This window comes from Pezoporus wallicus, unplaced genomic scaffold (genome assembly GCF_028554395.1).
Source record: "Pezoporus wallicus isolate ANWC-B61680 ecotype Strahan unplaced genomic scaffold, APGP_CSIRO_Pwel_v1 contig_7553, whole genome shotgun sequence".
NCBI classification, from domain to species: domain Eukaryota; kingdom Metazoa; phylum Chordata; class Aves; order Psittaciformes; family Psittacidae; genus Pezoporus; species Pezoporus wallicus.
Genome location: NW_026635101.1, coordinates 634557 through 661913, shown reverse-complemented (window position 1 = coordinate 661913; position 27357 = coordinate 634557). Strand labels below are relative to the sequence as shown.

The following is a 27357-nucleotide window of genomic DNA, read 5'->3' as shown; positions in this document are numbered from 1 at the left end:
CAGCTTCTCTGGGCACCCTGTGCCAGGGCCTCAGCACCCTCACAGGGAAGAATTTCTTCCTAATGTCTCATCTCAGTCTCCCCTCTGTCAGGTTAAAGCCATTCCCCCTTGTCCTGTCCCTACAGGCCCTTATCAAAAGCCCCTCTCCAGATTTCTTGTAGCCCCTTTAGGCACTGGAAGCTGCTCTAAGGTCTCCCCTTAAGGAGCCTTCTCTTCTCCAGGCTGAACCAGCCCAGCTCTCTCAGCCTGGCTCCAGAGCAGAGCTGCTCCAGCCCTCACAGCATCTCAGTGGCCTCCCCTGGACTTGCTCCAACAGCTCCACGTCCCTCTTCGGGGTTCTCTCTGCTCCGTGGTGCCCTCGGAGAGCCTCCGGAGCCTGAATCATCCTCCCCACCCACGGCAGGGAGCTCCCGGGTTTCCCCCCATCCTCTCCCAGCTCTTCCTTAGGGCACGCAGGGGTCCCTCCACCCGCGGGGACTGCACCCCCAGCACCGTCCCGTCCCGTCCGGTGCGGTTCCGTCCCGCCCCGCCGCTCTGAGTGGGCCCCGCGGTGCGGCGCGGAGCGACGGGGCGGGACGGGACGGGGCGGGGCGGGGCGGCCCCGAACCCGGCGAGACAGCGGCGGAAAGTGCCACGACTCCACACGGGCGGCCACGGCGGCAGCAGGGACCGCGACCCGGCACCGGTGGGTACGCGGCGGCGGTCGGACCCTCCCCTTTCCCTTCCTCTTCCAGGCGGGACCCCCGTAGCAGCGGGGGGGAGAGGGGGGCATCCACCCCCATGCCGGCGCTCCCGGGAACGGGGAAGGGAGGGGGATGGGATCCCGGGTTTGGGGGCTGGCCACGTTTGCGGGGCGGGGGGGGGTCAGGCGGATGAATGGCCTCCGAGGCGAGGGCGGTGTGGAATGGCGGCGGGGGCGGACGGGAGGGGAGGGAAGAAGGAAGGAGGCGAACCCGGTCCCCCCTTCGGCTTCCCGACCCCGGTTACCGACGGGCATTGCCCCACGGGCATCACCGCCTGCTCCGCAGCCTTCAGCCCCATTCCCTGCCCCAGCGCCTTCCTGATGAAATTCACTAATCGGGTTAATCGCCGTTACAAAAGGTCACAGCCCGCAGGCAGTTGTTCCGTATTTATTTCTTTCTCTTAACTAACATCCCCCCAAATCCCCCCAAGCACTGAGGGATCCCCACAGCGCTGCGTCCAGCGATGCCCGACGCTTTCCGATAGGGGCATCGACTCTGTAAGCAGAGGCAGCAGAGGCACCCCCCCCCATACCAGCTTGGGATCTTTCCAAACTGGATGTCACCAGCTTGCCCGCCGGCAAACCGGGAATTCCTCGCCCCGCCGGGGAATCGCGCTGCACACGTGGCCAGGCGCGATAGAGGAACCTCCCTGCCTCAAATGTCAGCGTTCCTCTTGGCAAGAAGTGGTGGCAGCGGCCTCCACTCGCCGGGAAAGGGCTGGGAAGGAGGTTGGGAGAGGTGGGTGCTCCCTGGGATGTAGACCCCGAGCAGGTGTGATGAGGGGTGGTGGTGAAATGCTGTTTGAGAGAGGAAATTTGTAACAGCCACCTCAGCGATTAGTGAAGCTGCAGCTGTGTTACAGTGCTAATTCACTCTTCTTGTGTGTGTATGTATGTATTAATATATATATATACATATGTAGTGGGACTGGAGCAATAGGACAAGGGGGAATGACCTTAAACTGACACCGGGGAGATTTAGATGAGCTCTTAGGCAGATGTTCTTCCGTGTGAGGGTGCTGAGGCCCTGGCACAGGGTGCCCAGAGAAGCTGTGGCTGCCCCATCCCTGGCAGTCTTCAAGGCCAGGTTGGACGGAGCTTGGAGCAACCTGATCTAGTGGAAGGTGTCCCTGCCCGTGGCAGGGGGTTGGAACTTGATGAGCTTTAAGATCCCTTCCAGCCCAAACCAGTATTCTATGATACGTATGGTTCTTCTGCCCTGTTTTTGCACTCTGGGGCTCAGGGAGGGAACTGGCAGCACTGCCCAGGGCCGTGGCCGTAGCCGCTGCACTCCAAGAGCTAATGGAGCGCTGAGACATGTTCAATTAAGTGGAGCTCTAACTGTTGACAATCTGGAGTTGCTCCATAGGGTAACACACGCTGCCAGGAGGCTGGAAGTGCACAGTCACTTAGGCAGAAAATGTGTTTCAGCAGAGGCTGTGGGATGCGGGCAGGATCCGCGCACGGGCTTCTCCCATTTGTGTTTAATTTTTGCCTTGGTTGTGACAGGGCAGAGAGAGAAGCTCCAGGAGGGGCATCTGGTGCTTGTCTGTTATCTGCTGGTGTTGCTACTGCTGTCTTTTCCCACTGCTATTGGCAGGATCAGGCCTCCTGGTTCTCTCTCCCTCCTTGGTGCTGTTCCGCCAGCTGTCGCTCTGCCCCTGATGCTGCCTCTTTGGCGATGGTAGCTGCAGCCCAGGGGCAGGGAAGGAGATGAGACCTTGTTTCTTGGAACCAGAGGCCAGGCAGTGCCCTCCCCAAGCAGCAGCTGGTCTGCTGCTGCTGCTGCTTCTTGCCCTGCTGGCCTGGGGGATAACTTTGAGCTTGGGAAAAAGCTGAAATCTCAGCCTGGTGCTTCACAGGCAGGTGTTGCTGAGGGCTCTGCAGTTCTCTCAGTCTGCCCTCCAACACCCCATCGCCTCTTCTCCAACACTGCCTTAACCTGAGATGCCACCTTGACACCATGGCGAAGTACAGGAGCCTGTAGGGACAGGACAAGGGGAAATGGTTTTAATCTGACAGAGGGGAGATTGAGATGAGACATTAGGAAGAAATTCTTCCCTGTGAGGGTGCTGAGGCCCTGGCACAGGGTGCCCAGAGAAGCTGTGGCTGCCCCATCCCTGGCAGTGTTCAAGGCCAGGTTGGACACAGGGACTTGAAGCAACCTGGTCTAGTGGAAGGTGTCCCTGCCTGTGGCAGGGGTTGGAACTGGATGAACTTTAAGGTCCCTTCCAACCCAAACCAGTCTGGGATTCTATGCAGCCTTGGGTTGTGGAGGAACCAAGTGTTCTGCTTGCAGAGAGCATGTTTTCCTTTCTGCAGCTTTTATCCAGAACAGGAGAGATAACAGGTATATTTTTCCATTGGCTGTGTAAAGAATTAAGGTTTCTGTAGTTATTACACAACCCGTCTCTTCCTTTGCTCCTGCCCACCTGACGCTTGACCTGACTGATTGAAACCAGGGCTGGCGGAGGACTGAGTGCAAAGACACTGAATACCCATGGATTCCATGGAATAGCGAAGAGGAAAGGCTGAACAGGAGAAGGCTCTACCTGATTTTTGACACAAAGCTGTCCTTGGCAAATGCAGCAGGACAGCGAGCGTGGCCCCTCTGCTGTCACACCACGTGTCTGGGGGTTAGTTAGTTTGATTAGTTAGTTAGTTAGTTAAATTGGAAAGCCAGCAAGGCTGGGTGCTTCACTAATCTGGCTTCCTTAGGGTGGGTTTGCTCAGGGCAAACAGAGGTGAGTGCCCGTGCAGGGTGGCTGGGGAGGTCAGGTCTCCCAGGTTGTTGTTTGGGATGTTGGGAAGTTTGATGGATAATGGGAATGGAAGAGTCAGAGCTCAGCGTTTTTCAGTTGTCTCCTTTACATGAGAAGGCCAAGCGAAATAAATAACCACTTATCCATCTTAGTCCTGTTCTGTGGTTGTGAAAAGCTTTACCTGAACAAGCTGCTCTAGGGAAGGAGTTTGCCTGTGGAGATACTTGATTTCCGCTGTTTCAGCTGGGTGAGGAGCAGAGGATGATCTTATTCAAGAAACTCCATGCAGGTAAATGTGCTTAGTGCCGAATGTGAACATGGACTGTGATAGCTGGTGCTGTCTCTGCACCCTTTAAGCATCCAGCCATCTCCCAGAACAGCCTGGGCATCAGACTGAAAAGCATCGTAGTAGAGACAAAGTCCTGCAGAGTGGAGGATGCTGAAGTCTTCAAGCCTCTTCAGAGCCTGGCTGTTGAGTGAAACCTTGAAGTGTGAAACCATCCTTTAGCCATCCGCTAGCAGACAAATGGTGGTACCTTTGGTGCCCTGTTTTATCATGTCCTGTCTAAGGCTTCGTGCAGGTGGGAAGTATGGAGAGCTTTCCTTCCAAAGGGCAAAGCTGGTTTGATTTAAGCACGTGTTGTCCATGGCAAGGGGGTTGGAACTGGATGACCTTAAGCTCCTTTCCAACCCAACCCGTTCTATGATTCTCTGGTAGCATACAACCTGCTGCCATCTTTGCTCTGCCAGGTGATAGGCTCTTCCCTGAACGAGCTGTGGGGCTGGTCCGTGCCAAGTCTCAACCGCAGGAGGAACTCTACTGGTAGAACTTGCTCCTTGGAGTCAGCGCCGGGTCTCCCAGGACCAGCCCCACACTGTGGGCTGCGGGGCACGAGCATCAGGACAGGACCAAGGTTTCCCTTTGCCTTAATGGTGCTGCTGGGAGCAATTGCTGCCTGGTTGATATCTCTCGCTCTTCATTCTCCTGGCACACCTTGGGAACAGCACGGGGTTTCTCTGGTCCAATGGTGGGAGCTTCCCAATGGCCCGTGCAAGCATCACTGCTGTGACAGCTCTCCCAGCAGGTCCACAGCTGGTCAGTGCTCTTGGCTGCTTTTTCCTTGTGTTGGTTTTGTTTTGGAAGGGGTTGCTGGGTGGTTTCTCTGTTTAGCTAGGAAGGACTTTAACGCTAATCTGCATCCTTATCTGGCCCTGGCTGTAAAGCCTGAGAGGAGGCAAGGTGCAGGCAGCTTTTACAGCAGTGGGGCTGGGTGAGGCTGCGTGTGGGACAGAGGGGATGTGGGGCTTAAGCACCCTGCGTGTAAGGGCTTTGTGGGGACAGCAGTGTGGGGTGAGATGTAGGTCAGGCAGAGAGCTGTGGCAGTGTAGTGCTGCATCCGGCACTGCCATCTCACCCACCTCCCCACCCCGCTCTGTGTGAAATAACTGTCCTCATCCATTCCCTGAGTGCTGGGTGCCTCTATAGCAAAGGTTTGGGGTGTTTTCCTCCACTCCCATCCTCTGTGGGCTCCATCCAGCTGCTTTTGGAGGTGGCAGTAGCAGCTGGTGGGGTTGGGGTGCATTTGCCAGTGATCGGCAATGTCCTTGCCCTAAGCTGGAGCAACAAGTTCTCATCTAAATACAAAGCAGTGGTGGTGCGAGGCCAGGAAGTGTTTACTTTTACTGATGTGTCTGGGTTGCTGGGCAAGGAACACAGGTCGCCTTGTTCCTTCCCTAAAACAGCTTCTGGGTGCTTCAGTGTAGCCCTAAACTCAGCACAAGGTCATGGGTATGTGTTCTCCAGCCCTGCGTTGTATTTACTGCCAGGGAGAGGAAATCCAGCCCTTTCCACTCTGTAGGTTAGGAATAATCTGTCTGTCCTGGTGGGGACTGTCCCAGGGTGATGCTGTTTAGTAAGAAGGGGGTGACTTGGCCCCAGATGTGCTGGGATACAGCGGGCTGAGGCTGTTTAAATCCGAAACAGCCGGGGCGGATGTGAAGTGGGGATGCCTGTAGTATCAGCTGGGATCTCGAGTGGTGCCCTGGGGTAGAAAGCTGGCCCTGCCAGGGGAGGCTGGTTCCAGCTGGCACTGGCAGCCCTCCCGCCTGCCAGCTCTCTCCTGCTTTGCCTGGATGGATGGTTGGAGAGGTTGGGCCGGGAGTGCTGGGCTGCTGGTTAAAGCATCCTTCCCTGGGCAGGGCAGTATCTCCAATGGGAAACAGCCACTTTGCAGCCCCTTCCAGCTCTGCTTGGGTGTTGGAGGAGAGTTTTTCATTGCACTGTCACCCCCTTGCTGCATGAGCAGCCTTGAGCTGCAGATTGGCTGCGGGTTCCCTTCTCCGTCAGTTGGACAGGTAAAGGTGTCCCTCTGAGAGCACTGAGGTTTTGAAAAGATGCTGATCTCCTTGGGTTTATTCTTCTTTTTGCCTCTTCCCCTTCCAACCCCTCCCTCCCGCCTCAACCCACAGCCTCCTAAAGAGGAAATGCGATCATGTTTGCAGTTAAGTGTGGGGATGGGAACTTGCGATAGCCGAGGAGTTTCTGCACTCTGTTTTGAGGCACAATAACAAGAAACCGCAGGCAGGCACCTCCTGGGAAGTGCCCCTTTGCAGATTAACTGCCAGACTCCAGCATCTGGGGTTCAGGAGCCACCTCGCAGCCACGTGAAGGTGATGCCCTGATGGGAGGAACACGTGAGTGGGACAGCAGATAAGAGATTGGCTTTGAAACTCGGGACAGGGTTCAACTAGCAGTTGAGAAGAGTGGAGATAGCAGCATCATTCTCCATGTGTGGCTGACAGATCTCAGACAGGGGATAGAGTCTCCGTTGCTGCTCCATTACAGGTGGAAAACCTGAGGTTGGAGAGGAGGGAGGAAAGGACCCTGTGGCTGGTTTACCCACCAGCTAACAGCAGAAGTAGAAAGAGAAGCTCTGCATCCAGCACTTGCTTTGCAAGTCTCACTTCTTCCTGCAGGCAGCTCCTGTGGAGATGAGATAACTAACGACCATCCTTTTGGGGTGTTTTAGCTTGAACTTGTGACTTTCATTGGTATTTATATCTTAAGGAAATGGTGGTGACTTGGTTCTCTGTGTGGAATCTGTGCATGCAGCATCGTTGCTGGGGTGGTTCTCATTGCTGGGGACAGCTCTGCAGCGGGATGTGGTCACCCCGCATCCTCCTCCCCGGGCTGGGCAGAAGCCAGCAGTGCCTCAGGGTGTAAGCGGTGAAGGGAGAAGGCTATGCATTCTTTCTCCTTCCAGGGCAGAGTTTGATTCCAAAGTTGAGACCTGGATGTGTGTCTGGGTGCAATGACAAGGACAGATGCTCCAGGGAGAGCCCAGGTCCTGGCCAGACTGCACCAGACAGTCTGAAAACAGGCTCTTTACCTGCCACAGGGCTGCAGGTATTGCCTGAGGTCATGCAAATCCATCCCATCAGACTAATAGGTAGTTGCTCATGGCTGTCTCCACATCCCTGTTCTTTAATTCCCTCTCTTTGGTTCTTCTGGAGGTTGTTGCAGCCTTTTCAGTCCGTGGTGCTGTTTGTAGACACAGATGTCCTTACGAAACTCCCTGCACAGAGACTGTTTCATCTCTTTCCCCCCACTAACTGTTGTTCTGATGTCTTGCAGGCACAGAAGAATAAGGCAGGATGGATGTGTATGATCCTCAGACGCTGGGTGTTATGGTCTTTGGAGGTTTTATGGTGATATCAGCCATTGGGATCTTCCTGGTGTCCACCTTCTCCATGAAGGAGACGTCTTATGAGGAAGCCTTGGCCAAGCAACGCAAAGAACTTGAGAAGACCCAGCAGCAGAAAATAGAGAAAAAGAAGAAAGAGAAACCTGTTGAGAAAAAAGGAAAAGCAAAGAAAAAGGAAGAGAAACCTAATGGAAAGATCCCGGAGCAGCAGGTGACTCAGGAAGTGGTGGACTCTCCCAAGGATGTGGTTCTTGAACCTGCTGTGGTGCCTGAGCCTGTAACTGTTGAGTCTCCAGTTGCAGCGGTGCCAGTGGCCCCCCAGGAAAAGGAGAAACCTGCTGTATCACCTAAGGAGAAGAGGAAGAAGGAGAAGAAGGTTGCAAAGGTAGAGCCTGCTCCTAGCCCAGTGGTGGCTTCGCCTCCTGTCAGTGTCTCCAAAAGTTCTCCTGTCTTGGAGGTGACCCCTAAGGAAGTGCCTGTGGTGGCTGTGCCACCAGTTGGCACACAGCAAAGTGCTCCTCCGGGCATCAGCTCTGTTGCCATCAAGAAAACTGATGCTCTTCCAACCCATGAGGAGCAGAAGCATGATGGACCTGTCAAGAAGAAGGCTTCGTCTAAGAAGAAGAGCGAACCAGGTAAGGCCAAATTCCTCTGCGTATATCCCCATCAAGTAAGCTAGCGGCACATCTTGGTGCTGTTAAAACGGAGCTATCCCATTCTGAGATCTCTTCGTTCCTCACTGTTGGAAACAGGGCAGCTGTAGAAAGGCTGTCTCTGGTGACATGGCTCATGTGCACCAAAGGAAAGATGGGCTGTAGAAGCCTATCTAGATCATAGTTCTCTCTAGGGAAAGTATTGTTGAAATAAAGAGTTTATTGACTCATTTTCACTCTGCAATGTGTTGCCTCCTGCAGCACATCCCATTTGGTGCTTAGCTCCTTGGTCCAGCACACAGTTGTTGGAGTTATAGGTTCCTCTTGGATTTGCTGTTGTGCTGTGGGTCTCTAAGCACATCTGCACGCTGGGAATGACCAGGAGGTGCATGTACCTATCCTATGAGAGGGGACAGGTGCCAAGGTGCTGCACACCTGGGTGCAAAGCCAAGACGAGGTGTTTTCCCCTACTACCCCTGATTATTAAAAGCACACAGGAGCTCTATGACTCTTCTGTGGGGAGCAGGGTCACTGCTAGAGTTTCCTTTCCCATGTTTTGGAAGAGGGCCTACTATTCAGCAGGATGTTTTGCAGCCACTGGTCTCCAAGGTTGTGTTAAACCCTTTGTGTCTGCTCCTCTGAGGAGGGGATTTTGCTAAAGGCCATCTCCACGTAGCTTTTAAGTGGTCTGAATAGCAACTACAGGAGGGTATTGCAATGGTGGTGTTGGGGAAGTTGGAGATAGCTGGTTTGGCATGTGCATACAGGGTTGTACCTCTCTAACATTGGAAATCATGGTCCTAAATCCAAGCTGTAGCAGCAGAGGGAATGTGAATGGGAGATGAACTTTCAGCACTTGTTAAGTTGGGAGTTCTTTGTCTGCTCCGAGCATCTACTCTGTTGAGTATGTAGTGCCGATCCTGTGTGTCTTAAGTGATGTCTTAGGTGGTCCTGTGGGATTTTCCCAAGGAAAGCTCTCAGCAGTATTTGTGCCGTGAAGCTGGCTGCAGTTCGACCAAGGTAGTTTGGGCAGCCTTTTGGCAGCTGTGGTTTCTCCTCCTCAGAGGCAGAAGCAACAGATTATCCCGTGGCAGATAAAAATGTGTGTTCAAAGTGTTCAGGGACATGAAACAGATGGAAAAGCTCACAAAGAGCATCTTGGGGTATTTTTCTCTTGTATGGTTTGGTTTTAGCCTCCTTCATCACACAGAGACTTGCTTGCAAGTGGTTAGCCTGTATTCATGTCCCTTGTATCTGTGATAGCAGGAGCCAAGCTCTCCCATGAAACAGATGTGGTACTGGATCTGGGGTGCTGCCTCCCGGGTATGGGCTCCATGCAAGGGCCATCCGTGTCTCCTATGTTCCCTTGGGTTTGAGAAGTGGCTCTTCAGACCCCTCGTCCCTGCTGTGCTTGCCCATGGCGGTTTTGCCAGGTGACTGCTTCTTGTTTCAGCCACAAAGATGCTCCGGGGGCTGGAGCACCTCTGCTTGAGGAAAGGCTGAGAAAGCTGGGCTTGTTCAGCCTGGAGAAGAGAAGGCTCCAGAGAGACTTTATTGTGGCCTTTCAGTTCTTGAGAGGGGTCTATAAGGAAGACAGGGAGAGACTTTTTAGCAGGGCCTGTTGTGACAGCACAGAGGGTAATTGTTTGAAACTAAGAGAGGAGAGATTCAGGCTGGATGCGAGGGATAGGGCTTAGTGCTGCTATCCCAAATGGATCTACCAGAAACCAGGAGCAAGCAGTGCATGCTAATGCTGCTAGGTGTTCCTGCTCTGTTGCTGTGGTGGGTTGACCGTGGTTGGTTGCCCAATGCCCACCCAGCTGCTTTCTCACTCCCCTCCTCAACAGGATGGGGAGAAAATAAGATGGGGAAGGTTGTGGGTCAGGATGGAGACAGGGCAGTTACTTAGCAGTTACTGTCACAGGCAGAACAGGCTCTACATGGGTATCAGAGTCATAGAATCGACAAGGTTGTTAAAGACCTTTAAGGTCACCAAGTCCAACTGTTCCCCAGCGCTGCCAAGGCCACCATTAAACCATGTCACTGGGGGCCTTGTCTACAAAAAACCCTAATTTAATTTATTTCCCCTTAAAATATATGAGAAACCAAGTCAAAATTAAACCACCTTCCTCCCCCCCCCCCCCCCCCCTCCTCTTCCCAGGCTCAACTTCACTCCCTCCCTCCTGACTCCTCTACCTCCCCTCCCTGAGTGGAGCAGGGGAATGGGAGCTGTGGTCAGTCCATAACAACTCCTCTCTGCTGTTCCTTCTTCCTTCTACCTTTCCCCTGCCCTAGTGTGGGGCCTTCCATTGGCTGCAGTCCTTCAGGATGAACCTGCTTTAGCACGGGCTCCTCTCCAAGGGCTGCAGAGGAATCTCTGCTTTGATGCCTGGAGCACCTCATCCTTCTCTGTCCTTGGGAGGGTCTGAGCTCTGCATTCAAGGGACCCTGGTGTTAACGGCTTTAGAGGCTCTGGAGGAAAATGAGCACACTGGGCCAGAGACACTGTGCAGGAGCTCCTAAACCACTGCCCAGCACCCCCTGTGCATCATGACTGTGTGCACTGTGGTCCTACAACAGCATCATCGCCCCTGATGCTCCTTGGCTTTCCTGGCTTAGCAGAAGGGTCAGGGAAGGGTTGGAGATGTGTTGTTGCTTAGCAAAGAGCTGGAACAAACCTGCCTGGTGAAAGGTGGGAGTTGACCTTGCTGTGCTTTGCGTCACCAGCCCTGCTGCACTGGGTGATGTCCCTGAGCAAAGTTGTATCGTGGTGCTTCTGATGCCCAGAACATCCTTGCTCCCTGGCGCTGGCAAAGCCTGCCCAGCTCCTTCTGGGAATCCTTCTGTTCGATGGAGGATGGTGGCAGGGTGGTGGGACCAGTAGCAATGCCAGGCAGAGGTGACAGCTGGCTCAAGAAGCGCATGTGTGTGGTGATTATCATCTCCATCACTTAGAATTGTAGAATCCCAGACTGTTTTAGGTTGGAAGTGACATTAAAGCTCATCCAGTTCCAACCGCCTGCCACAGGCAGGGACACCTTCCATTGGACGAGGTTGCTCCAAGCCCCATCCAGCCTGGCCTTGAACACTGCCAGGGATGGGGCAGCCACAGCTTCTCTGGGCACCCTGTGCCAGGGCCTCAGCACCCTCACAGGGAAGAATTTCTTCCTAATGTCTCATCTCACTCTCCCCTCTGTCAGTTTAAAGCCATCCCCCCTTGTCCTGTCCCCACAGGCCCTTGTCCAAAGCCCCTCTCCAGATTTCTTGTTGGCCCTTTCAGGCACTGGAAGCTGCTCTAAGGTCTCCATGGAGCCTTCTCTTCCCCAGGCTGAACCAGCCCAGCTCTCTCAGCCTGTCTCCAGAGCAGAGCTGCTCCAGCCCTCAAAGCATCTCCGTGGCCTCCTCTGGACTTACTTCAACAGCTCCACGTCCCTCTTGTGTTGTTGCCCCCAGAGCTGGGTGCAGGACTGCAGGGGGGCTCTCACCAGAGCAGAGCAGAGGGGGAGAATCCCCTCCCTCCACCTGCTGCTCACGCTCTGGGGATGCAGCCCAGTATAGAATCACAGAATCAACCAGGTTAGAAAAGACCCTCAAGCTCATCCAGTCCAACCATTCCAGCACTGCCAAGGCCACCACTAACCCATGGCACTGAGGGCCTCATCTACACGGTCTGTGAACACTTCCAGGGATGGTGATTCCAGCACTGCCCTGGGTGGCCTATTCCAATAACTGACTGCTCTTTGGGGAAGAAGTTGTTCCTGATATCCAGTCTGAATCTCCCCTGGTGCAGCTTGAGGCAGTTTCCTCTTCTCGTATGTCTTGTTCCTTGGGAGCAGTTCCCAGCCCCCTCCTGGCTCCATCCTCCTTTCAGGCAGTTCTAGAGAGCAATAAGGTCCCCCTTATCATATTGCTTTCAATTAGAGAGGTATCAAACTTGGCTGGAAATCTGTGTGGATGCTGGTTTGAAACGGCAGTTGTGGGACTGAAGCCAGCCAAGATGCTGCTGTTCAGCAGTGCTGTTGGCCTGAGTGGTCCCAACCCCTCCTCTCTCCTCCCTAGCACCTGCAGACTCAGACGGGCCCCTCTACCTGCCCTACAAGACGCTTGTGTCCACCATCAGCAGCATGGTGTTCAGTGAGGGGGAGGCCCAGCAGCTGATCGAGATCCTGACGGAGAAGGCGGGCATCGTCCAGGACACTTGGCACACGGTAGGGCTGCCACGTGGGCTCTCCAAGCCTTGGGAGCTGTGGAGGGGAGGGAAGGGAAGGCACCTCCATCTCCTTGGTCAGTCTTGGAGCTGAGTTTTCCCCTGGCGCAGAGGGCAGGATCCTGCACGTGTGGGATGGAGAGGAGGGGTTTGGAGGTGGGGGTCCCCACTGACGTGCCTCCCTTCAGGCCACGCAGAAGGGAGACCCGGTTGCTGTCCTGAAACGGCAGCTGGAAGAGAAGGAGAAGCAGCTCAGCACCGAGCAGGAGGATGCAGCTGCAGCCAAGAACAAGCTGCGGGAGCTGAGCAAGGTAAGGGCTGCGCGGTCCTCCTGGCACCCCTGGTGTGGGCTCTGCTGGTCGGGGCTCACCGTGTGCCTCCTGCATCTCATCCCCCTTGGAGGTGAAGCCCAGGGGAATCTCTGGCTTTCCACCCATTTGCGGTTTTCTCCCCTGACCTCTTCTCCTGGGCCTGATCCAGCCCAAAGAGCCTCAGCGTAGTGCCTGTTGGCAGCCATGGGAGAAGGGGGGCAAAGCCCCTCATGGAAAAGATGCAGCTTTGCGCTGCTTTAGAGAGGAAAACAAATCCATTCTTGTCTCTGCCTTGATCCCCTGAGCTGAGAAGATGTTGATCAATCCCTTTTCAGGAAGCCTGATTGTATTTATAGCCCCCTTCCCTCACTCAGCCCCCTGCCTACGCCTCTTTTCGGGTGTTCAAGTGGGTGCAGACCCCACCGTGGTGGACTCAGCACCTTGCACCCGGCAGACGCAGGCAGTGGTGAGTCCATCTGCCTGCAGGCAGGAGAGGAGAGGGCAAAGCCACCCCATGCTGTGCTATAAGCCCCAGCTTTTGCAGACCACACAAGGCAGCAGCACAGCATTGCCCAACCAGCCAGCAGAGCATCCTGCCTGGTCAGGCGGCAGAGGGTGCCTTTTTGGTTGTGTTTTTGTTGTTTCGGTATTACTTTTCCAGCTTTTCCCCAAACTTTTATGTGATGTTATTGATCCTGGGAGGGAGAGGAAATCCAATTCCAGGCTGTCTTAACTCCTTTCTCTTAGCTGCCCCAATGTGGAACAACAGTGGCATCCAGTGGCCACAGAGCCCAAAACAAAATGCAGGAGGAAATGTAAGTGCTAAACGGTGCAGCTGGGCAGGGGGGCAGCTCTGGAAGGGCTAAACTGTGAAGTCTTCTGAGCTAGGAGCCACCCATCCTGCATCCCTAGAGCGGGAATCTCCTCCGCTGGGGACTAACGGGGTGACCTCTCCTCGAAGGAGCTGGTGGCCGAGCGGACCAAGGCAGGAGCCGTGGAGGGCAAGCTGAAGGAGCAGCTGCTGGCCCGCGAGCGGGAGCTTGCCGCGGTGCAGGCGCGCATGCAGGCCAGCTACCAGGACCACGTCAGCGAAACACAGCAGCTCCAGGGCAAGGTGAGCCCCACGCTCTGCTCCTCCGTGCAGCTTCTGGCTGCTGGGGTGGCTTTTGGAGAACACTGAGGGGTGCGAGGTGACCGGAGCCTTGGGGGGGAGGATGGTGCCAGCCTCTTATCAGTGGTACCCAGCGATCGGGCGAGGAGCAGTGGGCATAAAGTAAAACACAAGAAGGTTCGCCTCAACAAGAGGAAGAACTTCATGGTGAGGGTGGCAGAGCACTGAAACAGGCTGCCCAGGGGTTCAGTCATGGAGTCTTCTTCTCTGGAGGCATTCAAAACCCACCGTAGGTGGCCCTGCCATGGCGGGAGGGCTGGAGAAGGTGATCTCCAGCCATCCCTTCCAACCCTAATGGTTCTGTGATGTTCCTGGACCTTGGTGCTTGAGGGAGAAGAGGCATGTGGGAGCATCCTCATGGGGTGTCACAACAGCATCAGTAGACATCCCCTCTATGCTGCCAGTCCCTCTTGCTCATTGTGTGGGCTTCACAGGGAGGGCAAAGGGGCTGGTGGTGGCATTAACCCCTGCTGGGTTTCTCTAGATCCGGACGCTGCAGGAGCAGCTGGAGAATGGCCCCAACACGCAGCTGGCCCGACTGCAGCAGGAGAACTCCATCCTGAGGGATGCCCTTAACCAGGCCACCAGCCAGATGGAAAGCAAGTAAGGTTGGGATGGGGGGCAGAGCATAGGGCTGCCCTCTGGCAAACCTTGGGCTTGGCTGTCCATTACACTTGGTCACCCCCTTTCCTTGCTTCTGTAGACAGGCCAGCTAGAGGAGAGGGTGAGGAAGAGCTCGGCAAATGGCTTTTGGGGGCTGGCAGGGGAAACAAGGATGTTCTTCCCAAGTGGAAGGGCAGTGGAACCCTATTCTGCTTTGGAGTCACCTGTGTTGATGGTAGACCCAACAGGCAGCGGATGGAAGGAGAGGGGACCAGAAGGCACCGTGGCACTTCCCACCTTAGGGGAGCTTGTACTCTCAAACACGTGAACAAATGCAGCTGGCTCTTTGATGCTGCAGAGAACTGAGGGCTGCCTGGTGCGTGCAGAACAAATAGGAGCCAGGTAGAAGAATTTCACACTCCTTTTTATAGGAAGCTTGAATGGCTGGTGATTAACAGCGGTCAAATAATTACAGAGCGGGCTCCAGCTGCTCAGAGCGCTTCCTCTTGTGTCTGGGAACACAGATCCTTGTGTCCTCTACCTCATGAGAAAGGAATGTCTCCTGTGATTGAAACATGGCTTTGGAGAAGGGATTTGTCAGCTCTTTCCACCCCTCCCTCAAGGACCAGGCATGGACTAGAAACAGGGAACACAGCCATTGGGAAGTTTCAAGTCCTGATTCAAGCCCACAGGAGGATGTTTTCCCCCTTAGGTAACATCAGAGGTGCTTGGCTGGCCTATGGGCTACATTAACCCTGCTTCTGTTGGTGCAGGCAAAACGCTGAGCTGGCCAAGCTGCGGCAGGAGTGCACCAAGCTGGTGAAAGAGCTCTCTGAGAAATCAGAGGGGCTGCAGCAGGAGGAGCAGCAGAAGAAGAGCTGGGAGATCAAAGCCTTGGCCTCAGAGAAGCAGATCGAGCAGCTGCAGGTCAGGCAGGCGCCAGCAAACCCACTCCCCTCACAGAGATGGTGGCTGAATTGCATGGGATTTGTGGGCTTGAACATGGGAAGCACTTGGAGGGAGATGAGAGTCCATGGCTGGAAAGCAGGCTGCATTGCAGACCTCCTGATTTCCTCCCTGCTGTTAGTCTGTCACATGCAATGTGCTCTTGGTGCAGCATCACCAGCAAAGCCCTGGGAGTACAGTGCCCTGGTTGAAGCCCCATCCAACCTGGCCTTGAACACTGCCAGGGATGTGGCAGCCACAGCTTCTCTGGGCACCCTGTGCCAGGGCCTCAGCACCCTCACAGGGAAGAATTTCTTCCTAATGTCTCATCTCAATCTCCCCTCTGTCAGGTTAAAGCCATTCCCCCTGTCCTGTCCCTACAGGCTCCTGTCCAAAGCCCCTCTCCAGATTTCTTGTCAGTTCCTTTAGGATCTCCCCTGAACCTTCTCTTCTGAGGCTCTGAGCTGAGGATACAGGGTCAAAACCTCAAGGAACGGAGAAGTCCTGCTATCCTAGTGGTTCTGGAAGCATCCCTCAGAGAGAGACGGGGTTGCTGGTTTACCTTCTATCACCTCCATGCAAAGCAGTGTTTCTGCATCTGCAAGGGTGCAACTCATACCCCCAGAGTGGCTGGTTTGCAGCACGCTTGTCCTCCTCCTCTGCCTTTGCCCTGAAGCGCCTGCCTTGTCCAGGCTGCTTCCTCACCACTTTCTAAGATGGAAAAAGCAAGTATTCCCTGGCTGAAACAGCACAGAACATTCCTCCGCTGTGGAAACACGTGGCTGGGTGTCTCCGTCCTGCTAAGCACCATGGCAGCACCTCTCTCTGCTGGGCTGTGCATTAGGACCTCTGTGCTTTCAGAGGCTTTTCAGAGCTGCAGCAGAGGAGAGGATGCCCATGGTCTTGGCCCAGAACTGAGACATTTGGGTGTTGTCTGCTTCCCACTTGAGGGCTGGCAGTGACAAAACCCACGCACGAGGCAAGATGCTTCGTGCACAGTGGGGAGCAGGGGGGAAGATGACTTAAACCCCTGAAGCACAGCTTAAAAATACCATTATGTGACACACGGAGCTTTGCTTCGACCTGGCACGCAACAAAAGCCTTCTTTTCCTGCCATATAGGCTTCCCAAAGGGAGGTGGAGACGATGCTGCAGAAGAGGCTGGATGAAGTAAGTGATGAGCTCCGCAAAACCCAGACCAGCTACAAAAGCTTGTTGGCAGATGCAGAAAAGGCCAAAGGACAGCAGCAGAGCATTGCTGGTGAGGACATTGGATTGGTGCAGGGAGAGCTCTGAAGCAGACCCAGAGCTTTTGGGGCTGGGTGCTCGGTGGGACAAGGAGACCCAGGGTTGAGTTAGGATACCTGGTATCAGTGTGAGCAAGACACGGGGCTGGTCCATGCTCATATGGATGCCACTCCGGTGCCTCTCTCCTGGGCTGTCCAGCATCCCTGCGTCCTGAAAAGCATCCATGGCCAAGGCTTCTTTGGCCAATAGTCCTACTTGGGCAGGGCAGGGTGGGGAGCCTCCAGATTTGTTTGCACCTATCTTACGTTGTTTCCCACCCTTTCCTCCAACAGAACTGCAGGCCAAGCTGCTGAGCTCTGAAGCAGAAGTTAAAAGCAAGCTGCTGGAGCTAGACAATGCGAAGGGGAGACTGCAGGATGCCAGCTCGGAGAACACAAAGCTCCTAGAAAGGATCAAATCCATTGAAGCTCTGCTGGAGGCAGGACAGATGAGGGAGGCACAAAAAGACAGAGACTTGCAGGTTGTGTGTTTGTTTAAATGGGGTGGGAGGAGGGGAGGGGGTGACACCGCTCAAGCAGGTGCTTTTGCGCTGTGTTAACACGATACCTGTGTTATCTTCTGCTCCGGGATGCTGCAGGAAGGGCTGAACCTGCATCATGTGCCTAGGAGAGGTAACGAAAGTGCTTTCTCTCTTCCAGGCAGCCAATGAAGCAGAAATGAAGCAGCTGCAGTCAAGGTGGGTCTGGGTGCACGTGGAGACTGCTATGGCACTTCCACTTTGCTGTCCATGTCTCCCAGGGCTTTAAAGTACTAATTGGCTCCACTGTTGGCCCCAGATTGACAGGTAGTAGCTGAGACTGGTTACTCAAGATAGTAGGATGATGCTTTAGAAATGCAGAGCTGTCTCAGCCTAAGGAACCATGGACAGGAGCAGTCCTGGTTGTGTAAGCTGGAATTTCTGGCCTTTGGATCAGATTGCTTCTTCCTCCTGTCCTGGGTGTACAGCCAGCTACTCCATTACTGCTGATAACCCAGTAGAAAGCCAGATCCTGCTCCAGCATGGCCATGGCTGTGGTTTTTAGTCCGATTCCTCCTGCTGTTTGTAGATGCTGGAGCAGACCGGGATAGGAAGGGCTGTGGTCCCCATCTTGGGACCTTGCTACCTGGGAGGGTGGTGGATGCTGAGACTCACTCCTGCATCCTGCCCTTCCAGGCTCCAGGAGAAGACAGAGCAGCTCTTGTCCTTGGAAAGGGAAGCCACAGGGCTGCGGGAGGCGGTGGAGCAACAGAAGATGAAAAACAACGTACGTGAGTGAGCCGGGCTCAGCTTTTGCCTCTCACAGTTTACTCCTCCAAACCTGAGATCTCTAGGGGTTGAATGACAAACCCATCGAAGCTCCATGGTGTGTCCTGGCGGAGCACCGGAGGCATTGCCTCATCTGCTGGAGAGCAGGAATCCCCTTGTCAGGCTGTGCGGGTGTCTGTCCCCTGTTCTCTTGGTAAGCCAGGGAGCTCCTACCCCATCAGGGTCCCATCGGCAATCCCTGAGCAAGGGTCCCTCACACCTCATTGCTCCTCTGCTCCTTATTCCTCTACTACAGGGTGGTAATAGTTGTGTGGAGGCAACCTTGAGGCCCTCTGCTTGGCCTCTGTCCTCTCTAGGCACCCTGAGGGCTACTCCTAGAGCTCCTGCCTCCATCCAGCTCTGCTCTGCTCCCTCAAGGCCATCACCTGGGCCGTGACAGGGATTGAGAGGGAAGGGGGCACATGTGGGCAGTGGAATCATAGAATCCCAGACTGGTTTGGGCTGGAAGGGACCTTAAAGCTCACCCAGTTCCAAACCCTGTCACAGGCAGGGACACCTTCCACTAGACCAGCTCTGCTCCAAGCCCCATCCAACCTGGCCTTGAACACTGCCAGGGATGAGCTGATGCCTGTTTTCCTGAGTGGAGGCTTTCAAATCCTCCTCAGTGCCAGGAAGCAGCTTGGTGGCCTTGGGCATGACGTGTGCCTTATTGCCCTCTGTGTGTTGTCTTGGCAGGACCTTCGTGAGAAGAACTGGAAAGCGATGGAAGCGTTGACCACGATGGAGAAGGCATGCGAGGAAAAACTACTGGCTACTACAAAAACAAAGGTGAGCCCGGCATTTCTCTCTGGTGATGTTGTAAGGGAAACAGCCTCCCCAGGCCACCAGAGACGCTTGCCCTGGGTTGCCTCTCTTCTCCTGGGAGCAGTGCTGGCCCAGCTCTCCTGCCAGCTTCTCCAAAGGTTGTCTTGAGGGCCACGTATCCCTGCTAGGTCCTGGTCAGGGAACTGGGAAGATAGGCGATCTGGAAGGGATGTTTCTATGGTGGTCTCTGTTGGCTGGTTTCCCCGTGCCAGCTCACCCCTGTAAGCACAGGAAAGCAGGACCGGAGGCACCCAAGACCTCCATCCCATGCCAGTTTGTCCCTCTTACAGGAAGAGCTGGCCCAACAACTGGACACACTCCAGACACGAACCAAGCAGACGCTGCTCTCAGCCCTCCCCGGTGTCACCGTGTCATTGCAGCAGGTAGGCATGGGCTGGCTCAGGCCCCTCTAGCCTCCACCACGTGGGAAGGACATACATCTGAGCATCCTTTTCCTTCCTTGTCCTCTTCTTTTCCAAACTCAGGATTATGACACGTGGCTACAAGAGTTTAAGGAGAAGGCCGTGGATGTGCTAAAGCAGCAAACAGTTACCGCAGAGCCCCCAGTGAGTGAAGGGGCTGGAAAGTGAAGGGGTGAGGCAGTACCTGAAGGTCGCTCACGTCTTTTCCTCACCTCCCTCTCCATCACTTCCCTCTCTTTTCAGGATTCAGCACTTAAATTAAAAGAGGCAGAAGAAGCGCAAAGCACTTTACAAGCAGAATGTGAGCAGTACAGAACTATCCTTGCAGAGACGGTAGGTTACAGCCCTTTGTGCTCTGTTGGTCTGCCACTAAGAATACCTCTTGAGAGGTCTCCTGGCAGCTCAGGCTCATTGTGGGCATCCCTCAGTACGTTGGGGGGCTGCTGTGTTTGCTATTGAGACAGGGGAATAGGAGAAACATGAAGTTCTTGAGTTCATCTTCAGCCTAATTGCATTGGAAACCTTGCTGGTGGTGGTGGGATGTGGCACAGCAAGGGCTCTGATGGGCAGGGTGGTTGAGCCAGTTAAGGAGCTGGGGTCCCCTAGCTCTGCCTAATTCTGTCACTCCTTGTTTGGCCCAAATCCTTGGAGGGTGTTGGGTATTCCAGAGCTTCCAGCCCTGACACTGCTCGGCTTGGGGAGGACTGGAGGAGGTGTGGGCTCACTGAGGGTTTGCCAACAGGAAGGGATGCTGCGAGACCTGCAGAAGAGCGTGGAGGAGGAGGAGCAGGTGTGGAAAGCAAAGCTCATGGCATCCGAAGAGGAAGTCCAGAAGGTGGGTTTGTCACTTGAGCAGCTGGACTTACAGGAGCAGACGGGCTGCTGGCTGTAAATGGGATTATGGCACTGACTGCTCCTGCCAGTCTTAAGCTCTAGGACACAGGGACTCTCCTGTCACCAAACCAGGAGACAAGAAGCCCACCTCACATAGGAGCGAGGCCTCTTTTCCCTCTGGTGTGTGCCTAGACCCTGCCAGTGCAGCTGGAGGAATGGTGACAGCTCCCCAGTTCAGGCATCGTGGTAGCTGGGAAACCACAGCACTGCTTCAGTAATCCAAGCTTGGATGCTTGGAAATGGGGCTGAGCCCTTCTGGTGGATGCTGGTGTGACGGGAGGAGAGCTCGTGCAGGGCTCTTGAACTCCCATTATCAGAAGGACTTGGCTTGCTCTCAAGACCAGTTGACCTTGGCGTTTGTTGAGCCTTTAGGAAGGAGCTGAGGTCCAAGCCACGTTCTGCACATAGTTTTGGGTCCAGCTGTGTGTCTAGCTCTGGGTACGGCTCTTCCTGGTTAAAGAAGAGCCAGAGAGCTGTTGTTGTTGCCCAGGAGTTCTGTGAGCTCTCGTGACTTAGCTGGAGTCTGGGAGAACTTGGCTGGCCGCGCCTCTTCTGCAGAGCAGACCTAAGTTGCCTCCTCCCTCTTGAGCTGAGCTGAAGCTGCTTTCCATGGTCTGGCTGCTCCCCATCCATCACGTGGGGTTCTGGAGTTAACTGGGGCTGCGGGGAGGTGGTGGGGGGAGCTCTTGTACAAGAGGTCCTTGGTTCCTCAGCCCTTGCTGGCTCCTGCTGAGGGGGTGTAGGATTGCACCGGGATGACGTGGCCGCTGGTGGTGTGCGTGATGGGATGAACGTCTGGTGGTGAGAGCGTGTCCCAGAGCAGCCCTGCCTCTCTGTGGAGAAGAGGTGAATTCCTCCTATCCCGAAAGCTCAGCGGCTGAATCCTCTCCACAAAGCAGTCCAGGTTTAAATGCAAACCCCATGCTTGGCTGCTTTCCATCGCAAAACCCATGACACCTCATTGGAAAGTCTGCCTTGCTGTTTCCAAACCAAAGGCACTTTCAGTAGGAAACTTGCGCCGAGTCTGGTGCCAGTTTCTGGGGTGTTGGAAGCCAACTGCAGCCAGCTGAAGTCCTGCAGGCAAAAGTTGTTGCCTCGCTCCACGATTTACAGCCTGGGCTTGTTGGATTCATCCTCCATGAGAATTGGAGCTCCTGCCGTGCAGGCTGTGGAGCTCCGCTTTGATGTCAGGTCTCTTCCACACTCGGGTGCAGGATGAAGTGGGAATGGAACAGTGGTTGGTGTGCTCAGTGTCCATGTGAAGTGTTGTTCGCTGACCTTCTCTGATCCTTTCTGGTTTAGTCGCAGCTCCAACTGAAATCCCTTGAAGACATGGTGGAGAAGTTGAAAGCAGATCTGCAGAGCACAGATCAGGTAAGGATTTTTTTGGGGGTACTGGAAAAGGTCCCTGTGCAGGTGCCAGATGGATGCATCCTGTGCTTGGGCTGGGTTCGGGTCCATCACCTGTCTTGTCCTGGGGAAGGCGGCCTTGGACCATGGGATGTTTGGCAGATACTGGAGCTCAGTCAACTCTCTCCTGGTTTCCTCCCTTTTAATCCAGCTAAAGGAATACACCTCTCTTCTGGAAACACAACTGGAAACTCACTTGAAGACGGCCAGCTCTGAACGCCAAAACTACACAAAAGAAGTTGAAGTGGTAAGTGTGGCGGCTGTTACCTTCTCAAATGCTTCTTTCTTCTGAGCCAGACTCACTGCCCATCCATGCTTTTGGGATGGGGGGAGTGCCCTGGGGATCTGCAGCTTTGCAAAGCAGGAGAAAACCAATCCAATCAAGGCCAGGTTGGATGCGGCTTGGGGCAACCTGCTCTAGTGGAAGTGTCCCTGCCTGTGGCAAGGGGCTGGAACTGGATGAGCTTTAAGGTCCCTTCCATCCAAACCATTCCATGAGTCTGTGATTCTTGGGCTCCATAGGAAGATTTTCCATCATGAAAATGCTTCCTTGGGCCAAAGGGTTCCAAACCCAAGTGCATGAATGGACTTCTCTGTTCTTCCTTGACAGTTGAGGCAACTCTTGTCAGAGTCCAAGGAGCAGCTGGAGACAGCCAAGATGGAAACACAGAAGCAGAGCAAGGAGCTGGCCCTGGTAAGGGGTTGTTTGGGACCCAGGAGGAGATTTCTATTTGCCTGCCTCTCCTCCAGTGATGGCGGTGGGAAGGAAGGGAGAGCAGGAAGGCTCACGTGTATGGCGTGTAGCAGCCACCCCACTGCTGGACACTGGTTACCCCACCACCACCCTGAGGCAGAGAGTTGGGTGCCTTTAGCATCCATCCGTCCACCTCTGCATGGGAAAGCTGAGGCTGTGCAGAGCACATGTAGGGGTCACTCAGGGAACTGGAGGATGGGGCTGGGCTTCTGCATGGAAGTGGGGAAGAGGGCTGGGATATAGGGCCAGAAGAGCCAGCAGACCTGATAAAACCATGGGGGCTCCTGGTTTTAAATCCATACTTTGATTGTAAGAGGCTCAGGAGATGGCTTTTAAAATCCTCATCAGTACTGCTGGCTTGCAGAGCTGCTCAGAACGGAGCCAGAACAGTTTCCCTTGGGAAACTGGCTCTTGGGAAAATGACTCTTCCTAGCCTTGCAACTGCTATGGTGCAGGTCAGTGCAGCCTCTTGGCATGAGGTCATCATTAGCCTTGATCTCATTAGATCACAGAATCCCAGACTGGTTTGGGTTGGAAAGGACCTTAAAGCTCACCCAGTTCCAACCCCCTGCCATGAGCAGGGACACCTTCCACTAGAGCAGGTTGCTCCAAGCCCCTGTGTCCAACCTGGCCTTGAACACTGCCAGGGATGGGGCAGCCACAGCTTCTCTGGGCAAGCTGCCTCCCTGTCCATCCTGGTTGTGATTGATGGCACAATGGGACCTGCCACCCTCCCTCGATTGCTTTATTGAACACCTCAACCGTGTTAGTGCAAACCCTCAGCAGCGGCTTTAAACCACCATCCCGTGTCTAGCAGAAACAAGTGGTTTTCCAAACATTTCAGCTCATGTGCAAGGAAAAAAACCCTGGAAAACTTTATAGGTCCTTGTGGGTCTTGTAATGGCTGCGGTGTGGGGATGTGCAACTGAGCCAGGCTTGCTGGTCCTCCTTCCAGGTCAGGCAGCAGTTGAGTGAGATGAAGAGCCATGTACAGGATGGAGTAGTGGGGTTACGAGCTGACTCAAGCGAGCCTGCACCCCTCGAGGTTAGGGCGGTGAGACCGCTGACCCTTAACCACATCCCTTGTCCCGTCTCACCGTCGCTAACCGCATGGAGAACTGCACGTGCCTTTGCTGTTGTTGCGGCTGTGTTGTCTCCTGTCCTGTGTACCCCCGTCCCGTCGACTACATGTCCTGTTCCCTCTGGGAACACGTCACCAGCTGGCTGTCACCGCACTGTTCCCATTGGAAGCCCTCTGTCACAGCATAAGGCTGGCAGGATTTAGCAGGAGGCAGGCAGTGGATGCTGCGATGTTGGGCTGACGTTGCCATGTCATGATGCCCTTCTGGGTTTGGGTCTCTTTGGAGGAAGCAGGCACCCCAACAGAGCTGCACCAGGATCCCTTCTCAGCCAGTGGGGATTAGGATTACAGAGACTCCATAAATCTCACTGGAACCAGGCTGAGGGCAGCAGCAGCAGCTATTCCCTTTCAGCTATCGCCTCTTGGTGGTGGAGCTGCCACGAGCTGGGCTCTATCTCTCCCATTTAATCCTATTAAGTGTGGAGCCTTCTCCTGGGCATGGGGACTTGCCAGGGTCATAGAATCGTAGGATCACAGAAGGGTTTGGGTTGGAAGGGACCTTAAAGCTCATGGAGTTCCAACCCCCTGCCATGGGCAGGGACGGCTCCCACTAGACCAGGTTGCTCCAAGCCCCATTCAGACTGGCCTTGGACACTGCCAGGGATCCCCCACTATGGGGTGCCTCTTGTCCCAGGTCCCACCTGGTGCTGCCCAAGGAGCAGGCAGAACTTGCAATGCAAAGCCAAGCCTGGGGCTCGCCATCAGCCTCTTCAGGTTTTGTGCAGAGAGGGGGGTCCTGTACCTATTGCCCTTTGGTGCCCTGGGAAAGCTGTTTTCATTTCTCCTGCCTAGCCCAGCTTTCTTGGCAGTGTCACTTCTTGATGATGTCCCCATGGCTCATCTCTTGGGTCATTTTAAGTCTTATTTCTGTTCTTTTTTCCCCTGTTCCTAACACAGTTGAAAACCCAGCTGGAGCAGAACGAAACACTGGTGGAGAAGGAGCAAGTGCTGCGGCAGAAGCTGGCGCAGGAGCTGGAGGAGGTAGGTGCAGGCGAGGAGGATTCAAGGGTTTGCAAAGCCTTGGTGGGTTCTTGGCTGCTAATGAAGCCCAGGAATTAATCTGAAGGATTAATTTGCAAGTTTTCCTCATCCCTGTCCCCACATCGGGCATTGCCACATTCCTTCACACATCTGAAGAACTTCCCGCAGGAGCTGTGCTAAAGCTGGCAGTGCTGGCCCCTCGAATTGCCCCTCTCCCAGTCCCCCTGAGGAGGGGTTTGCCAGCTCTGTCCCTGTAGGGCTTTAGCTGGGTTTCATGCTGTATGCTGTGAGAAGTGCCATCCTCCTGGTACAAGCTGGGTCAGCAAAAGCAATGTATTGTGTTTCGCATCCAACCCTGGCTGTATGACTTAACCCTTCACCAGAGGCAGGGGTGCAGGGGATGTACAGGGCAGGATGCAGGAGGTAACTGCCACTGTGTGCTGTGTGTCCCCCTTCCAGGCCCAGAGCAGAGCATGCAGTTTGCAAGCAGAGCTGGAAAAGCTGAGACTGGCTGAAAACGCAGGAGCTGCAGACACAGAGGAGGCCCAGCATCTCAAGGTGATTTGGCTGCCCTGCTCTCCTGCGCTTGGTGTTCAGCCATGTCTAAGTAGGACTAAGGGTATCATTTCCCATTCTTGGGGATGGTGGGGCAAGGTAGATGGCTCCCCTGCAAGCAGCATTCTACCTGGGGCTGGCTGTGAACTCCCAACATGCCCCATCCCTGGCAGTGCTCAAGGCCAGGTTGGACAGGGCTTGGAGCAACCTGGTCTAGTGGAAGGTGTCCTTGCCCATGGCAGAGGGTTGGAACTGGGTGAGCTTTAAGGTCCCTTCCAACCCAAACCAGTCTGTGGAGGGCAGCAGGGTGCAAGTCACAGCCACTTCATCACATTGGCCAAGATAAGGGAGGTGCTTGTCATGTTTTGGGAGACTGCTCTGCTAGCATGAGGTTATCTCAGCCCATGGCGTCTTCAGAGTGACCTCTATGTAGCTGTTTGGGGTGATGCCTGGCCCCTTTGGCAAGGACGGAGCTTGGAGCTCTTGTGGGCAAGGCAGACCTGAGATGACCCGAGGTGTTTTGGAGGGGGGAAGATCACCAGATGGCAAAGGGAGGCTGAGGCAGATGCCTTCTTTTGGCTCCCGTGTAGGAAAGACTTGAGAAAGAGAAAAGACTAACAAAGGACCTGGGCCAGGCAGCGACTAAACTACAGGAGCTACTGAAGGTCACCCAGGACCAACTGGCCAAAGAGAGAGAAACGGTGAAGAAGTTGAAAGAACAGCTTCAGGAAACGGTACTTGTGATGGCCACGGCCATCCCCACCTTGATGCTGGTGGAGGCGGGGAGGGGGAAGAAGCCTGTGTCGGGCAATGGTTTCAAACCAGAGGCAAGGTGCCACTTTGGGGGACCACACATGGTAGTGGTCATGGTTCTCCCTGCCTAGAAGGCAGCTGGGCCATGTGTGGAATGCTTTGATGCTTGAGCTGCCATGAGGAGAAGGTTGAGACCCAGCCCAGTCACTCACCTCTGTTTTCCTTCTCCAGGGGCAAGAGGACAGCTCAAAGGAAGGGACTTCAGTTTGATGAGCGTGCGACCTAGACCTTAACTGTTCGACTTACCAAAATGCCTTACACATTCCTAAAGATAAAAATATATGCTGAATTTACTGTAGATAAAAGATACAAGCCATTAGTGACCCAAAACCTAGTTTTGAAACTTAAAAAAACCATACACCCCCCCCAAAAAAACCCTGTTTGTAAGAAAATCTTCATACTGTTTTATACAAGCCTTTGGCCCCTGGGGACCTGCTCCGGCCATGTCGGGATGGGCGCCGGGGCTTCCCCCTCCTGTCGCGACAGAGCCCACAAATGTGTGAAAAGGGAAGACTGTGTTTGTACAGCAACCAGTGCAATTATTGTTCTTACTTGGTTTATTTCTCCTGGTTCTTTTGGGAGTGGAAGAAGCGTGACAGTCAGACCCACCGCGGAAGGAAGGGAGCCGCTCCATGACGGGTGGCTCTCGGCACATCTGCTTCTTTGTATTGCTAGGTGTCGATGCAATTAAAAGTGAGGTAGCGGAGAGCTCGCCACTGCTTTGGTTTTCTGTTGATTGCTTCTTCTCAGTGTGAGTTTTCACGCCCGGCAGCACTGAAGAAGCCCCCAGCTTTGGTCAGCAGCAGATCCTTTACCCCCCACCTCTTTGCTTGCTGTGCTGCAAAAGCCATTCCCGATGGGGTGTTTCCCCAACGTAACCAAAGCAGAGCACCGCTTCCTCCAGTGCTGGCACTCCCCGAGCCCCTGCCTGCTGCTGCTCCCTTGCTGTGAGCTCAGGTGAGTTTGTCCCTGGGGGCTGCTGGGCGGTGGTGGCCCCCGGGTACTGCTGGGCTCTGCTTCGCTCTCCCCTTCTTCTTGTGGCTTTCCTTCTGCAGATGTTTTCCCCTCTTTCCCCCCTCCCCAACCCCCTTTTAAAATGTCTTTTTTTTCTTTACTTTCACTCTTCTTTTTTTCCCCTGTTTTTCCTTTTTTCTCTCCCCCCCCCCCTTTTTTTTCCTATTTTTTATCTTTTCTCCATTTTTGCCCTTTCCCCATCCTACTCCCCCTTTTCTTTTTTCTTTCTCCCTTTCTCTTTTCCCCTTTATCTTTCCTTCCTTATCCCTTTTTCCTTTCTTTCTTCTCCCTTTTTTCTGTTCTCTTTTTTCCCTTCCCTCCCCTTTTTTTCTAGCTATTTTTTCTCTTTCTCTCTTCCCCCCGATTTCTCTTTTTCTTTCTTTCTCCTTTTTCTCTCCCTTTTTCATATTTCCATCTTTTTTTATCTTTTTTTTCCATTTCCCCCCCCCCCCCAAGCTGTGCTCTTAGGAAGAGGCAGACCCCACGTGATGGCTCAGTGCCTGTCTCCCACAATAGAGCTGCTGAGCTGACATCAGGGTGCTGACATCAGCAGGATTTGAGAGGGGCGGGAGGAAAAAGGCCCCGGAAGTGCTGGGTCCCTCAGGGATGTGTGAAGGACCAAGACCAGGAAGGGGGATGAGGAACAGACCCATCTCCATTTTGCTCCTGTGGGAGGCAGTGTGTGCTCAACCTCTGTATTAGACACCAGGGACTCCACGCAGGCAGCACTTTGTGGATGTGCACGTATGCACAGATCCCACGAGGGCTCTGGCCGGTCCATCTGCCCACGGTGGAGGGGCAGACTCGCTCAGCAACAGCCATTACTACCCTTTGGTTTCTCCTTCTGGACTTTGTGGT

At 54.4% G+C, this 27357-nt stretch overlaps 2 protein-coding genes across 4 annotated transcripts in view; one reads left to right on the top strand and one right to left on the bottom strand.

Annotated features, from left to right (window-relative positions):
* Positions 1 to 12388, bottom strand: part of LOC130595998 (baculoviral IAP repeat-containing protein 5-like) — a 121916-nt gene extending 109528 nt beyond the window's left edge. The window contains exon 1 of the mRNA XM_057403208.1: positions 12384 to 12388. The gene's annotated coding sequence lies outside the window, so the exon portion shown is untranslated. The remainder of the gene's footprint in view (positions 1 to 12383) is intronic.
* Positions 546 to 26112, top strand: RRBP1 (ribosome binding protein 1). Of its 3 annotated transcripts, XM_057403051.1 has the most exons (24): positions 546 to 685; positions 7139 to 7843; positions 11921 to 12069; positions 12257 to 12379; positions 13341 to 13493; positions 14035 to 14153; positions 14927 to 15080; positions 16220 to 16358; positions 16678 to 16865; positions 17044 to 17081; positions 17559 to 17649; positions 18387 to 18479; positions 18806 to 18898; positions 19001 to 19081; positions 19181 to 19270; positions 19680 to 19772; positions 21134 to 21205; positions 21393 to 21488; positions 21852 to 21935; positions 22951 to 23040; positions 24034 to 24117; positions 24577 to 24675; positions 25263 to 25406; positions 25657 to 26111. In XM_057403051.1, exons 2-24 carry the CDS (start codon positions 7159 to 7161, stop codon positions 25693 to 25695), a joined length of 2997 nt encoding a protein of 998 aa, XP_057259034.1. In that variant the 5' UTR covers positions 546 to 685; positions 7139 to 7158; the 3' UTR covers positions 25696 to 26111. The 3 variants fall into 3 exon arrangements, with proteins under 3 accessions (XP_057259034.1, XP_057259054.1, XP_057259045.1); XM_057403071.1 differs by lacking the exon at positions 25263 to 25406 and having other exon boundaries at positions 25657 to 26112; XM_057403062.1 differs by lacking the exon at positions 22951 to 23040 and having other exon boundaries at positions 547 to 685.
* Positions 26113 to 27357: the final 1245 nt, after the last annotated feature.

Bases quoted from the DNA above. Each gene is read 5' to 3' on its own strand.
- RRBP1 (XM_057403051.1), top strand. From the start codon at position 7,159: ATGGATGTGTATGATCCTCAGACGCTGGGTGTTATGGTCTTTGGAGGT. The intron at 13,494-14,034 runs GTGAGCCCCACG...GGGTTTCTCTAG, and splicing joins CACAGCAGCTCCAGGGCAAG to ATCCGGACGCTGCAGGAGCA. The intron at 17,650-18,386 runs GTACGTGAGTGA...TTGTCTTGGCAG, and splicing joins AACAGAAGATGAAAAACAAC to GACCTTCGTGAGAAGAACTG.